General features: G+C 35.8%; 1 protein-coding gene across 1 annotated transcript in view; it reads left to right on the top strand.

Annotated features, from left to right (window-relative positions):
• The window catches only part of acer3 (alkaline ceramidase 3), a 93,005-nt gene extending 85,276 nt beyond the window's left edge, over positions 1–7,729 (top strand). The window contains exon 11 of the mRNA XM_039744534.1: positions 5,040–7,729. Within this exon, the coding sequence (XP_039600468.1) occupies positions 5,040–5,093 (54 nt within the window). The 3' untranslated portion in view covers positions 5,094–7,729. The remainder of the gene's footprint in view (positions 1–5,039) is intronic.
• Positions 7,730–21,237: the final 13,508 nt, after the last annotated feature.

The following is a 21,237-nucleotide window of genomic DNA, read 5'->3' as shown; positions in this document are numbered from 1 at the left end:
TGAGACACATCAGCAATTTCTATTAATAGCCCCTTCCAATAAACACATCTGCACTGTTAAATTGTTAGAACGTTGTAGAGTTTAAACGGTGTAGAGTCTCATAGCTTTGGTATGAGGCAAATTAAATGGAAGGTTGGAGCTACCTGCTTTCTTCAGGGTTTGTTTAGGCTCTACTTGTTTCGATGTTAACTGGGATTACAATTATGGGTGACATTTGGATAAATAATTTCTCAAATGTCTCAAAGTTACAACAATACTTAACTTCTAAGGTGCACAGCTTACATATGACTTTGCTTTTATCCAGTTCTTTACCAATGCTCCGTTTGAATCTGTAGGAAGTCCCCACATCTGCGTTAAGTGTCTAAGGCACTGAACTTAGTGGAGGAGGAAACACCATTATGTGTTGTCCTACCTGCAGCCTGCACTTTCTCATTCTATGCGAGGTAGTATGTTTTTTCCATAGAAAGCCTTAACGTTAGTGACATCTACTAGATCAGATGCCAAAAAAGAGGATAAGCAAAAATCTACATACTGTATAGTAGTTGAGCAGGATAGATATTCACAAAACCGATCGTGAGACTTTAACAATCGATATCGAATCGATATTTACCCAGGCCTAATTATAACATATTCTTTTTCTTTGCATTGTACTTTTAAAATATATAAAACATTTACTATTTAGGTTCTCCTTTTATTAAGAGAACAAAACACAACCTACAATTCAAAAAGTAATTTGACAAGAGAACCCAATATGGCTCCTTATATATTGTACATTGAAGTAGTAAAAAAAAGTGCTTCAAAGACTCAGCATGCTTATGCTAGAATAGCCTTAATAAATTCTTATCAAATTCTTCAACTTAAGTTTTACATTTTTTCCACTCTAAGATAATACAAGTCTTCAGATTCCCATTGAGTTAAGTTAGGTGGGTTAAGAATCTTCAAGTTGAGCAAGTTGAATCTTCATTCAGTCGATGTGGAGCAGGATACCAAAATAGATTTTTCATTGCATAATGGTATTCCAAGTGGTGTTTCTCTAAGTGTTGCTGTTGAAGGATTAGGAATGATTTTAGGTCTGAGACAACCAGAGAGATATGCAAATAGCCTAAATCAGATAGCATAAATGTAGAGCATTGTAAAAACATATGATCAAGTAAGCCATCATTTGTAATTAGGATCTTGTCTCAGATATGTTGTGGACAGTATGATGTAGAATGTTTAGCTGAATTAGAACATGCATGAAGAATAACATTTTATGGAAAGCTGAATTATTTTCTTTATCTGTAATTGCAATTGAAAGATTCTTTTCCCATCATCCAGTGCAATCATGTAATGGTAAATTATTTGATATTTGTTGGTAGAGTCTAAAAATGCTTCCTGTAATTTCATCAAAACTACCCAGTGGTGCATCAAGATCCGATATTGATGAAATAAAATTTTGGTGGATTTTCTAATGTGTATGTAGAAGAAGTAGTTGCTACAAGGTACTATTTATAAAGAGGGAACTATATGTAGAGATGCTTTAAAGATACTCAGTAATTCTGAAAATTGAATATTCTATAGATTAAAGAAGCCTGAAATGTATGATTATCATGCTGGGGACAGCTGCTAATAGCATTCCCTACCCTAAAGTATGTCCAATTACAGTGGTACCACATGTTAAATGAGTGGTGAACCACCGTGTTGCTTGTGAATTGGCAGAGATATGAACTAAGCTTGATATTTACAATTCTCTAGTAAGTTTCAAGTCCTGGTCTTCAAGTTTCAAGTCAAGTCTTAAAGTAATAAGAATTACATTTGAGCAAGTCAAGTTGAGTCACTGAATTAAATAAACCAAGTGAAGTTGAGTACAGTACATGGTTTTATTCAAGTGAATCAAGTCACGTCAACTCATAGTTGAGAAGACCTGATTTAAAAATTGCTTACACTTTCATCACCGTCTGCAATTAATTGAATTATTGTAATGTCTGATATATACCAATAACTAAGCTGGAAATAGGATTTCTCTTACTTAGTAAGAAGTAACAACAACTGGCATGGAAGTAATTGTTTTATCTTTAGGTAATTTGCATATGTACTCTCCATTTTACCCAGTTTTCCAATATGTGAACAGTATCTAAAACACACTGTATTTAAAGAAAATTGTTTTGAAAGGCTATGTCAAGAAGGAAGAAGAAGGTACATAATCTATTCTCATTTTAAAATAACTTCTTTACATGTTTGCATATTTAAAAGTTAACAATACATTTCTGCAGTGTCCCATCATTTAGAATGCATTAACTTTGACAGAATTGTATCACTTACTTGTGAACATTGTGGTCACATTATCACTTGGCTATGACTAAACACCACTTTAACAAGGTACAGCCAGTATTCTTAATGTCACTTTGACGTTTTTTCTCCCATCACATATAAGCAAGAAGTACTGCAATTTTGTTTTTGTTATTTTGTTGCCTTGTTTCACTACTACTACTAGTAGGCCACATTTTTGGTCATTGCTCTGCTCATCCTGCATTTCCTGTTCCATGATCACTTCTAATAAAAAAAAAAGTATACAGTAATATCAAAGGTTTTTGTAAAAGATATTGAATAAAATAAAGCAGTACAGTTTCAAGCACCTAACCTCTGTCTAGGAGCATGCAGCAATGTAATTACATTGATATCTTTGGCAGTATTTAGTTTGTGTAATGTTTGTTTTTAGTAGTGAATATTTTCTCATTTCCCATGAAACAAATCAAAGTTGTCTCATTACAATGAAATAACACAAGGGTTGCAAGTGCTAGCTTTTCATTGTGGCATACAGCCAGTGATTTAAAAATTTAAAGCAATCTTAACTCTGATATCACTTAGTTTACATTAAATACCGATATGCCTTAGCCATCTAATCATTATCTAATTCATGTTGTTTAGAACTCAGCATAACACAGGTAGCATACTGTAACATCTTGACATTTCTCAAAAAATCGTAACAGCTGCAATGTATAGAATGAGGAAGCAAAGTTGGCCATAACAGTAGCCTTGCACTGCGTTTAGAGAATAACACCTATGGGTCATTGCTTATTGTATATGATAAAGTACTTATAATGCTGTCATATGTAGCATCCTTGTATGCAGTTCACAAGTCTTACAGAATCTCACTTGGACTGGTAGTTTATAGAGATAGGAAAATTCAAGTGGACTCTGTATTTGACTCTTGACCAATGTAGGCAGTGGCAGATTTGAATCTCTGTGGGACTGTGTGGACCATGGTTAAAAGAGGGGCAGTGTAAAACTGGGTTGGCGTAGTTAACATAACAGTTGAGGAAACAAGCTGTAGCTTCAATGACACACCAATCACAGTATTTGCAGTAAACTCTCCAGCTAGAGTATCTTTCTGAATCTTGAAATGACAACAGTATCTTCAAATGTTATCATGTTATTGATTTTTAACCCATAGATCTTGCATTCAGCCATTTTTTACTTTGCAGTGTAGTGTGCTGTAAATTGTGAATATCCAAAATTGATAATCCTTGGCACTGCTCCCTCCATTACTTTTGTCCGTTATTATGCTGATTAGTCCTAATTAATTACACAAATGTAGAGCATGGAGATTATATTAACAGAATGTAAATGAAATGAATGCAATCTGAAAAATAATAATTGTGGAGAGATAACGTGATTTTTATAAGTATTTTTTCTCGAGTCCGAGTTAAGTTATAGATAAGCAAGTCTAAGTTAAGTCTCTTTTAAAATCTAGCTAGAACAAATGAACAAACGAACAAACAAACTTTATTTGTCCTCAGGGGGAAATGTGGCTTTTTACAGAAGCCCCTTAAATGAATAAATTTGTAAGTAGGTAAATAGATAAATATATATGCATAATATGGTGTAAACACACACCAGAATGTATAAAAAGCAAGAAAATTAAAAAGATAAAAGACTTCTTACTTAGCTGTCATAGTGAGGCATTATGCAGGTGTATTGCTGCTGATATAAAGTACCTCAATAGTATTTCTTGGCACACTTCTGCTGAATAATTCATTGGTTGATAGAACTCAAGTGTTAGTGTGTCAGAAAGAGGATGTGCAGCATTGTTCATAATGGCACTCAGTTTTGTTTTACTTCCCTCCTTTGCTGCTACCTCCAGGGAGTCTAAAGTGCATGCTATATCTGAAAAAGCACTTTTAATTAGCGTGTTATAATCAGTAATGCTCTCTTGAAGTGATGTTACCAGCCCAGCACACCACAGCATAGAAAACTGCATTGGCCATCACAGAGTTGTAGAAGATGTGAAGCATATCACATTCCTCATTAAAGTAACACAGTCTCCTGAGGAAAAAGTGCCTGCTTTGCCCTTTCTTATATAGTTCCTCTGTTCTGAGACTAGTCCTGCCTCTCATTAATGTGGAATTGTAACCGGACATAGAGGCTGTTTGGTTCAGGGAAAGCCAATAACTAGTTCCTTGGTTTTGCTAATGTTAAGATGCAGACAATTCTTTTTGCATCAAGAAACAAAGTTCTCCACCCAACTCCTCTCTTTATCAATACACCCCATAAGTGCAGAGTCATTTGAGAATTTCTGCAAGTGACATGACCTTGTGTTATATTTATATATTGTTAAGAAAAAATTAGACTCAAGGCTGACTCGAGTCACCCACCTTTGGTAATTTGTATTACCTGGAGCATAGAGAAGGTTTTGAGCAAAATTTCTTTTGCAGGGCTCACCAAGCAGGTTTCCCATCTTTGATTCTGCTTCATTCCAAAGTCTCAGTGTAGGTATATTTTCAGCACAGCAGTAGAACAGAAAGTTATGTAGCACCATTACACCTTTTTTGTCTTTTTTCAGCTACAACTGAATCAAACTTAATAACAAATCTTTTCATTTATTATGTTTTCTTTCATTTATTAAATATATATGTGCATTTTATTGAATATATGAACACAGGATTAAGAAGGACTTTCATATTTTGCACTCTAGGTATTTCTGTTAAGGAAGGTAAACATTGAAATAAAGATGGGTAACTTAAGCTGTGTATTAATTTTGATTATTCTTTTCTTAACAGTTTATTTGTGGAATCTGGCCTGTAATTCGGGTAGAGCCTCCAAAGAACAAATAAGGATTCATCACAGAAAAAAGTGACCAAAATTGGGCCCTAGCAATGTTTTTTCTTTCAAAAACCAAGATTTTTTTACTGGGAAGAAGACCTTATGATCCAAATCCAGAACCGTTTGACTTGAATTTTCATTTTATGGCAGTATATTGTTGACATTGCCAAGTGAAGCCTTTAGCAGCCATGATGGAAAATAGGAAATGAGTAGCTTTAATCACTGGTGTAAGCTTGTAGCAAATCATTTTGGGAGTGATTTTTCTAATGCAGTGAGCAATGTATGATATGTACAGGTGCATAATCTTTGTGCTGGCCACAAAAACCTAGTATAAATGATTTCCAGAAAAGTTATTAACATCACTAAACATTTATGGTTGGATAAATAAAGTGTAGAGTCAGAGGCAACTAATGAAGTCGGAAAACACTTCTGACGATAGTAATTATAGCTGAAAATATATTTACATTTAAAGAAATCAGTGAGAGAATGTGGTTAAAATAATCTATAATGCCTTATATAGTCTCTGTCTTTCACTTATAAGAAGTGAGTACATTCAAGAATAATGTGTAAGGTGTTTATTTTTTGTTTATACTTTTTACTTTTTCTTTTAACATGGGTCCAAAAAGAGGTATGTTCTTTCTCTTTTGTTGGCAATGTATTTAAAGTACCAACATTTATTAAAAGTGTTACAAAATGCCTTTATAACTGGAAAGTAGTTTAGAGATTAACTGACCTATAAATATTGTATAGGTGAAATAAACATCTTCACAATATTATTTATATTCTTTGATTATGTAATCTAAACAGAATTTTGCTAGAGTGTTTTTTTTTTTTGGCTATAGTTTGTATGTTTGTATAAAGAAGCAAATGTTTCTGGGATAAAAAAAAATCACATCAAGTGTTAAAAATATGGCAATATATTTCAAGTGTCTTTCTATGCAAATAATAATAATAATGTATTATAGAAACCTTAATTTTACTTGCACAGTTTTGCCTCATTGTTTATTTGAATTTTTTTAATCTGCTATTCATTAATGTCTGATTAACTTATTTAATTAGTTATTTAATTTTAAATCTAAAGTGATCCCTTCGTATATTCTCTGACATATTATTGTTCTAAATGTATAAATACTGTTTTAGGGCATTAGATGGTTTAAATTTTATGTAGATTTGTATGTAGTTTCAGCATAGATTTGTAAGCACTCCAGATTATTCTGTTGTGTTATCAAATAAGAGAAATGTGCAGCATGGGCCAAATTCTTTGGCATATTTCTGCTTAATTATTTTTGAAGCATGCAAAATATTGGTTTGTTAATTTTAGCACTTATCATTTGTGAATCTTCCAGTCAGATAACTTCAAATTATTGCATTGAGTGATTATTTTAATCAGAGGGTATCATGCAATGTTGTTTTAATACACAAACAACATTATGTGTTTACAGATCTCTAAATTGTCCTTATTGTTATTTGTTTTATTTAAAACATTACTTTAATCATCTTCACGTGTGGTTTTAGGTTTGAAATGGCTTTCATTCTTATAAAAATATATTTACAGTGTTGTTTGTCATTCTCTAGGTTTTACATCTAACAAATATCTTGGTAACACTAGAATCACATGTATTTCCATCAACAGTATTTTTGCTATGCTCATGCTTTATTGCCTTTTGTTCTGTCTTTTGTAAGTTTAGACAAAAGAAACTGTAAAGTAAACAATTTTAATGGTTAAAACAGTTACTATTTGAAATTATTTTTCACCAGCTTTTGAAAGACACTGTATTCATTCATTCATGCATTCATTTTTTCCAACTTTCTTATTCCAAGATTTAGTTGCAGGCTGCCAGTGCCATTCCCAACAGCATCAGGACCGTGGCATTTGAATGTAGTTCTAACCAGTTTTATTAGCAGCTAATTTCAGCTTTTAATTGGACCTAGGCCTCAGCAGATTTCTGCCCTAATTCCACAAATTCTCATGGCCATGTGTATCATATATTTTTGTGTTCTATGCAATAAATATGTTTAGATTGCTTGGATATATAGAAATTATTACTATAAACAAAGTATTTCAAGTTAAATTCTACACTGCCATTTGTACCTGTTCCTGTTTTGTATTGTCCACTTGAAAGGAAACAAGGACAAACCCTTAACTAAAAGTCAGCTATTAAAATTAAGCAAATGAATGCAGATATGAGTAGATGTGTGTACTTTAAAAGCACATCTCTTTATAAATCACTCTCCAAAATATGTATTTCTGACACTGCGGAATGATAGTAGCAACAGACAACCCAGTTTAAAGTAAAAAAGGTCTTCTAAAAAGAAATTCCTTTCTTTGGAAACTATAACCCCTACACTGTAGATGGGAAACTTCTTGTGCTGTGTTATGTACACTCTGGTATTTTTTTTTTTTTTTTTTGTGAATGTCTGGGTACATAACTCCAAATGGAGTCTACTGGCATAGCATTTTATGAAAAAAGTACAAGAAGCCTATTCCAAGAATGAACAGTTTAAAATAATGTATTAAATATATCTGAGTATGTTATGGTTTAAATATTACTGTATGTAAAGGTTTAATATACTGCTTCTAATTGTAATAAACTGAGATTTAACCAGATGGGGAAAAAAAGATGAATTTTCCCTTTATCAATAAAAATGACTTTCTTTTAGTATTATTAAGTTGTTATCTGTCTTCATATTTTTTGTGAAAAACAAAGTAAACTATATGTTTACAATATAATTGAAATTCTGTGCCATGAAGCAATCGGGCATTAACAGTAGCTTAATTAATAATCTTAGAAAAGTGAATTTTGTGTAGCTTTTAGGCTGAATCTCTTTAATCAGTAGGTAGAGGAACTGTGCATCACACGTACATAATGCAGGTTCCAGAAACTGCACCATATTGTTTGAAGCACCCAAAATACTTGGAAAATTCTTGGAAATGCCAGTTTTTTCATATCATTAGAGCATTATAACAATTGTGAAAGGACCAGGGCATTCAGCCCAAAAAGCTCATCTATCCTATTCACCTAGATTCTTTAAAATTGCATCAAATCAAGGTTTGAAGGTCCCTAAAGCCCTACTCTCTAACATACTACTTGGTAATTTATTCCATGTATCTGAATCTTTGCATGGGGGATTTCTAACATTTGTGTTAAGTCTGCCCTTAAGAAGTTCCCAACCATGTTCCTGTGTTTTTTTACCACAGAAAATACTTAAAGTCAGTAGCACGGATCCACTGTACTAATTTGTTTTATATTATTAAACACTCCAATCGTTTACCTATTAATCTCTGTTTAGTTAAACTAAAATGCTCAATTCATTCAATCTCTCCTCATATAGTAGATATCTTTTTAGTCCTGGAATTTATATCTTGATCAGCTTTGTCACTCTTCTCTTCATTATGTTAATGAAGAAAAGTTTAAATTGTTGTGAAGACTGTTCACAAAAGCTGCTACTAAAGGAATGGTGTATCTCATTCTCAAAATTATTAAGTCTGTTTGGCTGTCAGTGATAGGCTTAAAAGAAAAAAAATGCATACAATTTTTATTACAGTTCTATTTACCCTTTGACTCCTTGTGGTGTAGCAGTTCCACAGCTCAAATCAGTTGCCAAGAAAGTGGGTGTGGTAGTGTGGCAGTAGCAGGTCCCCGGGTGAATTTGTGATGCGGGCAGTCCTTGCATAAGTGTACAGGTCAGGACTCGTCCGCATCCATGATTGCCTGGAGCTTCTAATTGCCACACATGATCTACATCCCCATAATAAATAGAAGTGCGAAGCGGATGAAGGGGAAGGAAAGAAAAAGAACAAAGAGAAAGGAGAATGAACGGAGGTTATAGAAGAAGAATACAGTAAGCTGGGAGGAGAAAGTCAGTTTGTGAATGAGCGAAGGTGCAGTTGAGCAGTGAGTCTGGGTGTTTGGCCGGCACCCCGGGACCAGTCAGTAGTGGTCGCTCCCGCTGAGCGTGAGTGACTGGAAAGAGAATGACTCACCGCATAAGGACTTGGGAAATTAACCCCCACAGTGTGAGCGCCCTGGTCACTGGGGAGCCCAAGTCATGGTCTGGTCAAGCCCACCAGAGCCAGGGATCGGCGAGGCAAACAAACCAGCAGGACAAGGTAGAAAGAAGTTCAGCTGCAGGTAGGGTGGCTCCCCTAGGGCCTCATATATAAGCGGTGCGTATGCACAAAAATGTTGCATATGAACGTTTCCACGTTCAAATTGTGATGTATAAAACCTAAACTTGGCGTGAAGCTGCACACATTTCCATGGTAGCTCATACCCTGGCGTACTCAAGTTCTGCGCTCAGTTTTGCAGACTGGCAGCACCCAGTGTCAAAGCAGTGCTACTGTTCCAGTGTGGTTTCCCTTTTTTAGATCCACATCCCAGACGCAGCTTTATAAATACACTGAAATTAACCGCATATTGTTTATTAGTTTAATGCATCTGTTTGTAATTATCCTGTAACAATATAATGGTCCACAGAATGGTCAAACTATTCTAAATACAATAGCTGCTTTAGCGTTGTTACTCGCATTGCACCTTCTTCTTTCAGCTGCTCCCATTAGGGGTTGCCACCACGGACATCTTTTTCCATATTACTCTCACTGCACCACTCGGGGTATTTATATCACTGTATCTGAGTGGGGAATCACAGCTATACAGCAGCTGATCGGAAAGATAATTATTGGTATACAGTATTTAACACACATGCCTCATCCATGCAGTCTATTGAACTGCTCTCATATGGCAAACACTTCAGAGCCTTTCCTGTACGGACCTCGCGGTTCAGAAACAGTTTTACCCCAAGAACTATAAACGCACTCAGTCAGTCCATTGAGTGTTCCTTGTAGAACTGTTTGTACTTCTAAGTACAATTACCTCACATTAAACTTGCGATACAGTTATAATATTGCACAACATGAGCCACTTTATAAAGCGCGTATTTACATATGATGACAATATCATTTTTAAGATGAAATGCAGCAAAATATGTTTATTATACAAATAAAACTTTAACTTAATTTAAATAATCAATATTGTTAATAAATAAACATGTGAGGACACTGTGTTGTAGTGCTAGCAAGGAGCTGGCGCTCCGTTCACAGATTGTTCCTGCCTTGCGCTGTATTCTTGCTGGGACTGGCGCGACACTGGAAGGATAGATGGATGGAATAATTTAACATGTACTATGAAGATATTTCAGTGTTCCTTAAACATTTTGAAGAATCAGCCTACTAAGCTTACAGATGGCTTAACATCTATTACAGAGCTGCTTGTGTGGCGAATGGGTATTTGGAGAAAGAAAATTAAGGACAGGAATTGGGGGTTAGTACATTGGAAAGAGACAGTACTGCTGCAATAAATTATTTTTTATTGAAGGTCACGCACGGCGCAGCAAGAGTCTTGCGTGAGGCATAAACAATCACAGCACCACCATGTTTCCATGTTTAATAACATGCTTTAACTCATATTATGAAAATAATATCAAGTATATATCTCAGTATTTTAATACTGTAATATCACAAATGTAGTGGATTCTGTGTCCTGTCGGAGGAAGAGAAAGCTCGTTTAAGACTCACATAGTGATTCACACACGTAGAGTATATAGAAGATCAAATACAAAACAAAGCATTTAATGTGCTACTTTAGTTAGGATGGGTTTTCAGAAACAAGTAAATTAAACGATTTTAAGATGAAGTTTATGATGTTCTACTTTAATGACAAAATAAACTACATGATTAAAGTGGAAATTTAGAGATTAAAGTTGACATTTCATGTTTTTCCCCCCACTGTGTGCCTATTTTTTTTCTATGTACCCTAATAAGCTTTCATATGACACTGAGACGGTGGGCTACGACTCACATTTTTGCGGCGACTTTGATAACTGACAACTTCTTTTTTATTTAGGGCACTGTGCGACTTTGTGAACTTGAGCTTTTGAGTTTTTCCGACACTCTATGTCACTCGATCAATTTCCTTTTGTTGTTTATACCACTGTTTAAACCAATAAATAGTAAGTTTTTCCTTGCCTCCACTTGGTATTCGCTAAAATTCTTTTACTTACCCCCATGCTTTTGCCATTGCCTTTTCACAGAACACAGATCTTAAGAGCTATTTATATTGATTTGCATACTCAAAGAGGTATAATTCTGGGAGGAGTTTGGGAGTGGCAGCATGCGTGTGCACGCGCGTTACTTTTCACGCTGACTGGGATTTATGTAGTGGAAGTTGGAGAACGCACAGATTTACAGTATGCATATGGATATTTTTGTGCATACGCCATGTTATAGTGTGAATTCTTTGCACAGCATTATGCATGAGGCCCCTGATGCATAGCCTGGACAGGAGAAGCAGGGAAGTCACCAGTAGAAAGGCACCCGGATTTGTTTTAAAAGACTGCTTCCAGCCATTGTTTTAACGTTGTTTTTAAAGGATTTATTTATTGTTTTTAACCTCCACAATTCACGCTTTTTATGGATTATTTATTTATTAACTTTGAGACACTGTACTTTAGTTGGACACTGTTTTGTTTTGTTGTTTTAAATAACAGCACTTTTGCACTTTTTGCACCATCCCCTTGCTTCATTGTTGTGCCTCACTGCCCGGCTCATTAGTGACATTACCGGCGGTGTTGGGTTCAAGAGCTCCCAGAAGCAAGATGGGAGCATGGAGTGGAACCCGCATCGTCACACTCCTTCAAAGCAGTTTGCCACTGTAAAAAATATTACAATCTACATACAAAATGTGCAGTGATAAACATCCATTGAGTTTTTGTAAGTGGAGATTATACAATAGTAGTTAATAGTAACATTCCCCTTTGTAATGTTCTGCCTGCAGCAAGTTGTTCCATTAACAACAATAACATAGGAGGACAAGACACAGCTTTGAGAGGCACATATCCTTAAGTATGGTCAGAGATTTCTTCAGAATGTTTAACCTATCAGGCATTCCTATGTTGTATGTGCTCAAAATGGCTGAAAGTTGATATCTTGGCATCAATACTGTATACCTAAAGAGTGTAGTAATTCTCTAATGAAAAGAAAGAGCGTAATTCATCTGAAGGCAAGTCTGTTAATGAATATGAAGTCCTGGAAAATGCACTAGTGTGATGTTGGAAATGTGAGGGCATTCTATTTCACCCACCCAGGGACACCAGATAAACATAGGAAACAGAATATTGATATGAGACAAACAATTGATGTTGATCAGTCAGTTAATTAATCATGAGTGTTGCCTTTGGCAATGTCAGTAGTTCATTACATAATTTGGTAAAACTCCCAATTTATTTCCTTACCTTTCTTTGTTGGAGGAACACTAATTTCAAGAAACAGAATAATTTAAAAAATATAGAAATATGATAACTGCATATATATTGACATAGAAGACAGGACACAAGACAAGTGAGACGAACAAACATGTAACACAGAAGAGGCTGGCTGTATACTGGCAATTTAGAGTTCAAATTTTTCTGGGCACAGATGAAACCCTTTTACAATACCAAGTCTTTAAGAAGTTGAGTGTTGCTGCTCTGGGTTCAAGTGAACAACAGATAACTGTGCTTGTGTTAGAGTGCACCCCTTCTCTTTGTTGTATAATCCTTTGTCAATTGTATGCTGTGGTTTGATGCTGCCATTCTCGGATTGCTGTTTGTTCTTTGCTGTGATCTCTGCAACTTCATAGGGAGAAGCTTTACTCTTTCTGGTCTAAGAGTTTAGATGCTGAAATTGCCTTCTTGAAGTAATTCTGCTCTTCTGTTTTCTCAGACTGGGCTCAGTCACTTGCACAGACCTTGGCAGAGTGGATCTTAGTGCTGGTTCAGGGCACCAAGTTCCAAGGCTGTATGGAGAGTAGCTTCCAGGCCAAAGAAAGTTTATGAGCTTTTTTCCTTCTCACACTAATTTGCTTCTTATTACAAAGATAATCCTCAGCTTTCAGATCACAAACAGAACAGATTGCTAGTTTTCAGCTCCCCAAAAAAGAGCGTGGCTCATTAGCTTTCAGGTCTGCCAAGAGAATGCATTGCCAGCCTTTAGCTCCCACCAAAAAGAGACAGAAGAGATAAATGCAGCTAGTTTTGAAGGAAGTGTAACCTGTGAATATTGGATTAAAGTCCTTTCCTGTTGCAGATCCAGTGCTTGCTTATAGTGTGTTATAGAGTGTTATTTTGTCAGAGTTTAGTTTTCATTCACAAGTTTAAAATGAATATCCATTACGGCACCTTCTTAGTCTTAAGGAGTCTCTGCAATAGTGTCAGCTCAACTCTGATTTACACCTTTGTTATCAGATGAAGCTGAACAAAGTGTAGGTAGAGATTCAGTTCAGTCTTTTACTCAGGAATGCAGGTGGGTGTTGGGGGGTTGGCAGCTGAATTTCAGCACTCGCTTGGTAAAGCTGCTGTCTTATCAGGCCTTGTGTGCCACTAAAAACCTCTCTATAGGCTTTTCTTAGAATATTATGGCAGCGGATTTTTTCTTTCAGCATACAGTAATCCCTCCTCTATCGCGGGGTTGCGTTCCAGACACCCTCCCCCCCCGCGATAGGTGAAACTCCGCGAAGTAGAAACCATATGTTTGTATGGTTATTTTTATATATTTTAAGCCCTTATAAACTCTCCCACACTGTTTATAAATATTCCCTGCACAGTTATACAGCATATTCCCTTTGTATTCTCTTAGATATTAGGTAAGATTCATCGAAATTATGTATGTAAACACACTGTTTATATACAGTAAAACCTAAATATTATTTTAAAGATATCGAGTGTCTCCGATATCACATATGTTACAGCCATTACGATAGACAGTCCACCAGAAATAAATACGTACAATGCAAGAAAAATTGTATACAGTAAATGTGTGTACAGTGACACTAAACGTACGTACATGTACTAAATACTGTAAGTAGAAAATTAATTATAGTTACTCACCAATAATGACACGATGACTTGTCCGATAACGATGAGTTTAATTTTACTGCACAACAAAGGAGAGCGTTACAGCCCTTCTAAAGGAGCCACTTTAGCAACTGTGTAGCACCGCCATTGTTGTTCTTCCAGCAGTCTTCAATCCAAATCCCTAAAGCAGATTCCATCCAGACTACTGCCTTATTACATCCACTTACAACTCTTTTTGCACCCTGGTTAAAAGGACACTGCGGCCGTAGATCTTATATTCCTTTCCTACTTTTTAAATAAAAAGAATCGTAGCCTCATTGATGCTGTAATGGCATCCTACAGAGGTGTAGCTTTTGTCTTCCTTCAACAAATCCAAAACGTTTACCTTTTCGACAATCGTTAACATCTTCTGTTGGCGCTTGGGAACGGCCCCTGAAGCAGTAGCAGGAGCAGATCGTTTTGGAGCCATAATAAAGGGCTTGGCTATGCACAAAGATAAACACAAAAGAGCACAAAAGTTAACTCTTTACACAGCGAAACACGTTGGTGCTGAATGAGCGAGACGAGAGTTCCTAGTTAACACTGCATTCAGCACACAGGAACTTAACTGAGTGCTCTGATTGGTTAGCTTCTCAGCCATCCGCCAATAGCGTCCCTTGTATGAAATCAACTGGGCAAACCAACTGAGGAAGCATGTACAGGAAGTAAAAAGACCCATTGTCCACAGAACCCGCAAAGCAGCGAAAAATCCGCGTTATATATTTAGTTATGCTTACATATAAAATCCGCGATAGAGTGAAGGTGCGAAAGTCAAAGCGTAATATAGCGAAGGATTACTGTATATCATTTGTTGATATATACTATATTCTTTTTTCAAAATGTGGTGAAAGTCTTTATCTAGCACAAATGTAATTTCATTTGTGTAATGTTTTGTTTTTCATCTATTGTTTACCACATATTCACATACGGTCCTTTTTTGCTTTTATCTGTACATTTAATTCTTGACATTTGACTCAGCAAATTACATAAATTTTACTATCCCTTTATTATGCTTTGGTTTACCAACACCTGTGGAACAGTGTGACTTGTTTAATTGTGTTTCAATTGATTGCAAACATAAAAGAAATGTAACAGGCGTACAGTTTCGCCAAAGTATAAATCATGTGCTTAAGCAGCGTTTTTGTTTCCTTTCAAAGTCTAACCGGGAGCTCCATCCTGCTAAAAGTTCAAGTTGCAAGTTAGATACCTTCTTCCAGGGATAGGCTGTTTTATATGTTTCAGCCCAGAAAAGTTGAGACTTATGGGATTGATGGGTTCATGGTCACTCCGTCTCCTGGCCACATAATAAGCATTAACAAATCAGTTCATGATTAGAATCTGCATATTTGAAAAATTGCATTTTTGCATGTCCACACTGAAATGCCAAACTGGCATTCTCAGAAGTATACCACTCTGGAGAGAGTTTACAGAATTGTCAATTTTTGGGGGTTGAAAATGGCAGGGTAGTGTAGATGAAAAACAGAAACAGTGACCAGTGTCTGCATTTTTAAACAAAAACCTAGTGTGGACAGGGCCTAAACCTCATAAGGGAGGTTGGGCTAATAAATAAAAAACAAAGTCAAAAAGTCCAAAAAACCTTGCAGATACTTTACTGTACCAGAAGGAGAACTGTGATAACTCCAACTGGAGAAGAAACAAGTCCACAAATAATTTAAGATGTTTATTATCAAAGTAACAAAATACTCAAAAAATATATGAAAAATGAGTCAAAAGGGTTTACCTATAAAGGCAATGCACAGCATTCAAGTCCCAAGACAAATCTAGAGATCCAAAACCATAAACAGATGCAAATTTTCAGAAAATCTTGCAAGACAAAGGAGCAGAATACCTTCAATACCACCATAAAGTACCAAAGCTTATTTGAAAGAAACTCTGGAGCTTGCTTTTGCAATATGAATACATTGGCTGGGTGCAGTCCCCTGACAATGACGTCCTGCATCCTGGGGATCCACCCACAAAATACAAGCAACATGTTAGAAAATATACACAAAGAAACTAACCAATCACAAAATAAAATAATATTGATATATAATACATAATAAGACAAAAAATACAATAATATTTACATAAACAAATGTAACTAAAACGTCAAAAATGAACAAAAGACATAAAAAAATTGAAACATACACCAGGAGATGAATTCTGTATTAAACACTACAAATACAAAAGAAAAAGAAAAAACATACACAAGCAAAATAATAATTTTATACTTGGCTTGTTCTAAATAATTATTCACAATGTTGGACTCTGCCAGAAAAATAAGAAAATATCATTGAAATATGTCAGTAAGGACACTTGCTTTTTTCACTGCCTTTTTTGTTAGATGAGTTGCTGTCACTGCTTTGGCTGTTATCTTCACCAGGTGCTGTTGGGGTGTGTAGAAGTGCGGAGTGTCATAATATAGTAATGCTTTTTATAACTTTAATGTTCTTTTTTTATCACAATAAACCAATCAGTGTTTAACATGGATGTTTGCCCCTCCTTTTGCTAGAAATTTCTGCAAACAAATTTCTTTTCAGATCCCATTAAATACTTTTTGTACAGACTAATAAAGCATAATGATAGAAGGCAAGAATGTCTAATGAAAAGCAAGCAATGCAGTTATAATAATGATAAGTAGAAGCAGAACATAAAATAAGAAATTTTAGAAATGAGACGATACCATTCAGTCCAGCAAGCATGTTTTTTTCAGCTGATACAGTAGGTAAGATGTCTTAATATCTCATTTAGAACAGTGCTGTCTGTGAGGATCATTAACACGGGTTTATCATTGTCTGGTGATAAACGGCTGTTTTTCATGGCATATACAGTAGTCATGCAGGTGCTCAACATACACATACAGCTACTCCTTTGATGGTGGTAGTCTGTGCAGAGTGTGGTGAGGGCTCTGCTGGGAGTCCTAGGATGTAAAACACATGTAGGTCCAAGGACTGATGACATGCAGGTATTCTTGTGAGATGGCAGCCAGGTTTTGTGTAACGTAAGTAGTGTTACAATTATTGGATTAGTTATAAACATTTCCCAGTGTCGTCACCACCACCTACCTACTCAAAGCATCATGATGCACCAACATTGATGGACTGAAAGCCAGAAGTCTACGTGACCATCATCATCAAGTCCTTCCATGAGAACCCTAAATACAAAGAGGACTGTTTGACTTATGTTAGGTAGATTGCCCAGAGGGGACTGGGCGGTCTCTTGGTCTGGAACCCCTACAGATTTTTTTTTTTTTTCTCCAGCCGTCTGGAGTTTGTTTTTTTTTGTTTTTCTGTCCACCCTGGCCATCGGACCTTACTTATTCTATGTTAATTAATGTTGACTTATTTTTATTTTTTATTGTGTCTTCTATTTTTCTATTCTTCATTTTGTAAAGCACTTTGAGCTACATTTTTTGTATGAAAATGTGCTATATAAATAAATGGTTTTGGTGTTGTTGTAGGTGCATGCTTAATCTGCCTAAATGTAGTGAACAACTAGCTGTATATGGATGTTGTTTTTTCAAAAATCAGAAAGATGTGAACATAATTACTTTTTATAATGTGTGTACTTCAATATATACTGTATGTGTGAATGTATATGTGCAGCCATATAAATATATATTACATCTTTATGTAGTGCACATAAATTAAACACATTTGTACAGTATAAATGCCATATACTGTATGTGCAATATATGTGGTCCAGTATAACAATATTATTTACAATGAAAAATAAGTATAATTAATTGTATATAGTTGCTGTGTGTAGCAAGCATATGTTCTCCATCCATTCATTATCCAACCCGCTATATCATAACTACAGGGTTACAGGGGTCCACTGGAGCCAATCCCAGCCAACACAGGGTGCAAGGCAGGAAACAAACCCCGGGCAGGGTGCCAACCCACCGCTGGACATACACACACACACACACACACACACACACCAAGCACACGCTAGGGATAATTTAGAATCACCAATGCACCTAACCTGCATGTGTTTGGACTGTGGGAGGAAACCCATGCAGACACGGGGAGAACTTGCAAATTCCACGCAGGGAGGACCCGGGAAGCAAACCCAGGTCTCCTAACTGCGAGGCAGCAGTGCTACCCACTGCTCCACCGTGCCTCCCCAGCATATGTTCTAATTTGTTTAATTATTTTAATAATACTTTGTTTCAGGTTTTTATTTCTCATTACCAGAATTTCAAATTAGGGCACATAGTGTTCATCCTCTATTGAATTCCATGTCTGGCTGTTACCTTTGTGAAGTTTGCACATTCTCCATGTATCTACAAGGGTTTTCCTCCACATCATCAAAGTGCTGCTGCATGTTAGTTTGATTGGTGATTTGAAACTCTGTGTGAGTGTGTTTGTGTTTATGAGAGGGTACTAACTGGCAGCCCACTTGACCCAGAATTGAATTAAGTGTGTTTGAGAATGCCATATTTTTAATCTATTAGTGACTGCAGTTCTAGGATAACATTATTTGTACTTATAAATGTGAATATTGGAGCAAGCAAGTAAGAAAGAAATGAGTTCACAATACAAAAACTTAATATTCCTCCAGCAATGTATGGACATGCGTTGTCCATGCTGGTGATTCTTTCAGACTATTATAACTTTCCATTTTCATCCATCCATTCGTGTAATATTTAAACAGTCTTATATACCAAAGAGATTTATGGGGTGCTGGAGCCCTGCACAACAGCAACTGTCACATGGCAGTGCACATTCCAAAAGCCAATTCAGGATGGTCATTTAAACTTACTGCCTTGGCTTTAGAGTGTGGTCAGAAAACCAAAATATCCTGAGAAAATTCTATGGGAAAAGACAAATGTGTCGACCAAAATTACGTGCTGAATTCTGAAGTCCATCATCTGAAAAACTCAAGTTGTGGTTTCAGTGAAAATCCTGGCAAAAAGCGAGAAACAAATATCTCTTGGCATTTAAACATTTAATGACGACAGGGAGAAAAAATACTTTGCCAACCAATCAAATGAAATTAAATATTTTGCTGGCATAAAGTGAAACAGATGATACTTGAGGCTACAGATTACAGCTTTTCAGCTTAATATTTGAATTAGTTTGTTTGAAAGAATATGCAATGGAATAGGGAAATGCATGTCATATTGTGTGTTTATGTCTGCCGTAAGATGCATGCTCTTGAGAATCCACAGAGAAGAATATTAAATACAGGGAACATATGGCATATTAGTAACAGAAAATGCAAAAGTTCTCCAGACTTCCAACATTCTGATACAAAACAGATGTTCGTTGTGGAAATCTTCTTGAAACAAACTTGTACAAATACTCAGATGATGGCTTGTATGCCCAGAGTTCCAAGCTTATTTTTATTTATTTAGTAATGTGCTCACAAAAGCCATCTTTCAGGATAGGAAAATAAAAAAAATCATCAATACTTTATTTCTTGTTACATGCAGTATATCTACCCAATAAACTATAAAACAGCTGTTATAAAATAGAAATTCAATAGATAAGTTTTATTTGTATAAAATTTAACACACAAACACATTCACTTCATATACAATCTATTAGAATGTTAAAAAATGTCAACACAACTATTCTGTCATGATTTTAGAAATTAAAAAATATATATATACATTTCCTTTTAGTCGTTAGTGAGGATGAGTAAGTATGTGACTGTATTCATGGCTTATAATTGTCTTAAGCATTCCCAATTATTTCAACATATCTCACACACCACTAGTCAAAAACAAATAATGCAGCACTTATTACCAAGAACACCCAGAGCTGTATCTGTATGATCTTTGCACTCTTTGAAACCTTAATCCATTCTTCATTACACATTGGCTCAAATTCTACTAAAAATGATTCTCAGTTGCGTTACAGTCAACATTTTGGATAAGCTTACTAAGGGTCATCTCCTTCTTGATCTAAAGTGTTGCTTTGACTGTATGTTTGTGGTCTTGGTCTGATTACTGCCCCGCTCTATCTTTGACAGGTAACGTGGCTAGTAAATAATAAATAAACATAACAATATTAACAACAATTACATACAAGATAGATAGATAGATACTTTATTAATCCCAAGGGGAAATTCACATAATCCAGCAGCAGTATACTGATACAAAAAAAAAACAATATTAAATTAAATAGTAATAAAAAAGCATGTAAAAGCAGACAATAACTTTGAGTAATGTTAGCATTTACTCCCCCGGGTGGAATTGAAGAGTCGCATAGTGTGGGGGAGGAACGATCTCCTCAGTCTGTCAGTGGAGCAAGACAGTGACAAAAGTCTGTCACTGAAGCTACTCCTCTGCCTGGAAATGACACTGTTAAGTGGATGCAGTGGATTATTCATGATTGACAGGAGTTTGCTTAGTGCCCGTCGCTCTGCCACAGATGTTAAACTGTCCAACTTTATTCCTACAATAGAGCCTGCCTTCTTAACAAGTTTGTCTAGGTGTGAGACGTCCTTCTTCTTTATGCTGCTACCCCAGCACACCACCGCGTAGAAGAGGGCACTCGCCACCACTGTCTGGTAGAACATCTGCAGCATCTTATTGCAGATGTTGAGGGACGCCAACCTTCTCAGAAAGTATAGTCGGCTCTGACCTTTCTTACATAGAGCATCAGTATTGGCAGTCCAGTCCAATTTGTCATCCAGCTGCACTCCCAGATATTTATAGGTCTGCACCCTTTGCACACAGTCAAATAAAAATGGAAAATAATTTAAAATAATGAAAATAGAAATTAAATATACAGTAAGACAGGGAACCAACCCTGGCTGTAACATAACAGACAGATTTTGGATGGTTCAGTATTCTTTGCATTTACAAATAATGGGCCAAACTGCCCTTTTGGAAACTTTAAAAAATACTAACTTTTTCTCTGTTATAGAAAACAGAAATGAGGTCCACATTATGTACTGAAGGATTTCTATTCACTTATGGACAAAGGATTACTCTTTAACCTCAGCGCCCATATAATGGGTACTCCTGGTGGGACTGATCTATAAGGCTAAATTAAAAAAAAAATTCATTTACTCCTATAATTAAAGTTCAATATTTTGCCATCAAAATGCTGTTTAACATGCCTCATTACATTGTAGCAGTTTTTTTTTCTTCTTCTTCCTCCAAACTGGGCATTCTTGAATGTCCTGATTCAGTTGTATTCAATTTTACTGAGAGGTTATTACTATTAAAAAGAATAAACAATACCCCATTCAGCATTCTGCCATGTTTGG

Source organism: Polypterus senegalus, chromosome 2 (assembly GCF_016835505.1).
Source record: "Polypterus senegalus isolate Bchr_013 chromosome 2, ASM1683550v1, whole genome shotgun sequence".
NCBI lineage: Eukaryota > Metazoa > Chordata > Cladistia > Polypteriformes > Polypteridae > Polypterus > Polypterus senegalus.
The sequence above is the reverse complement of the archived record's forward strand: the minus strand, read 5'-3'. Positions and strand labels throughout refer to the sequence as shown.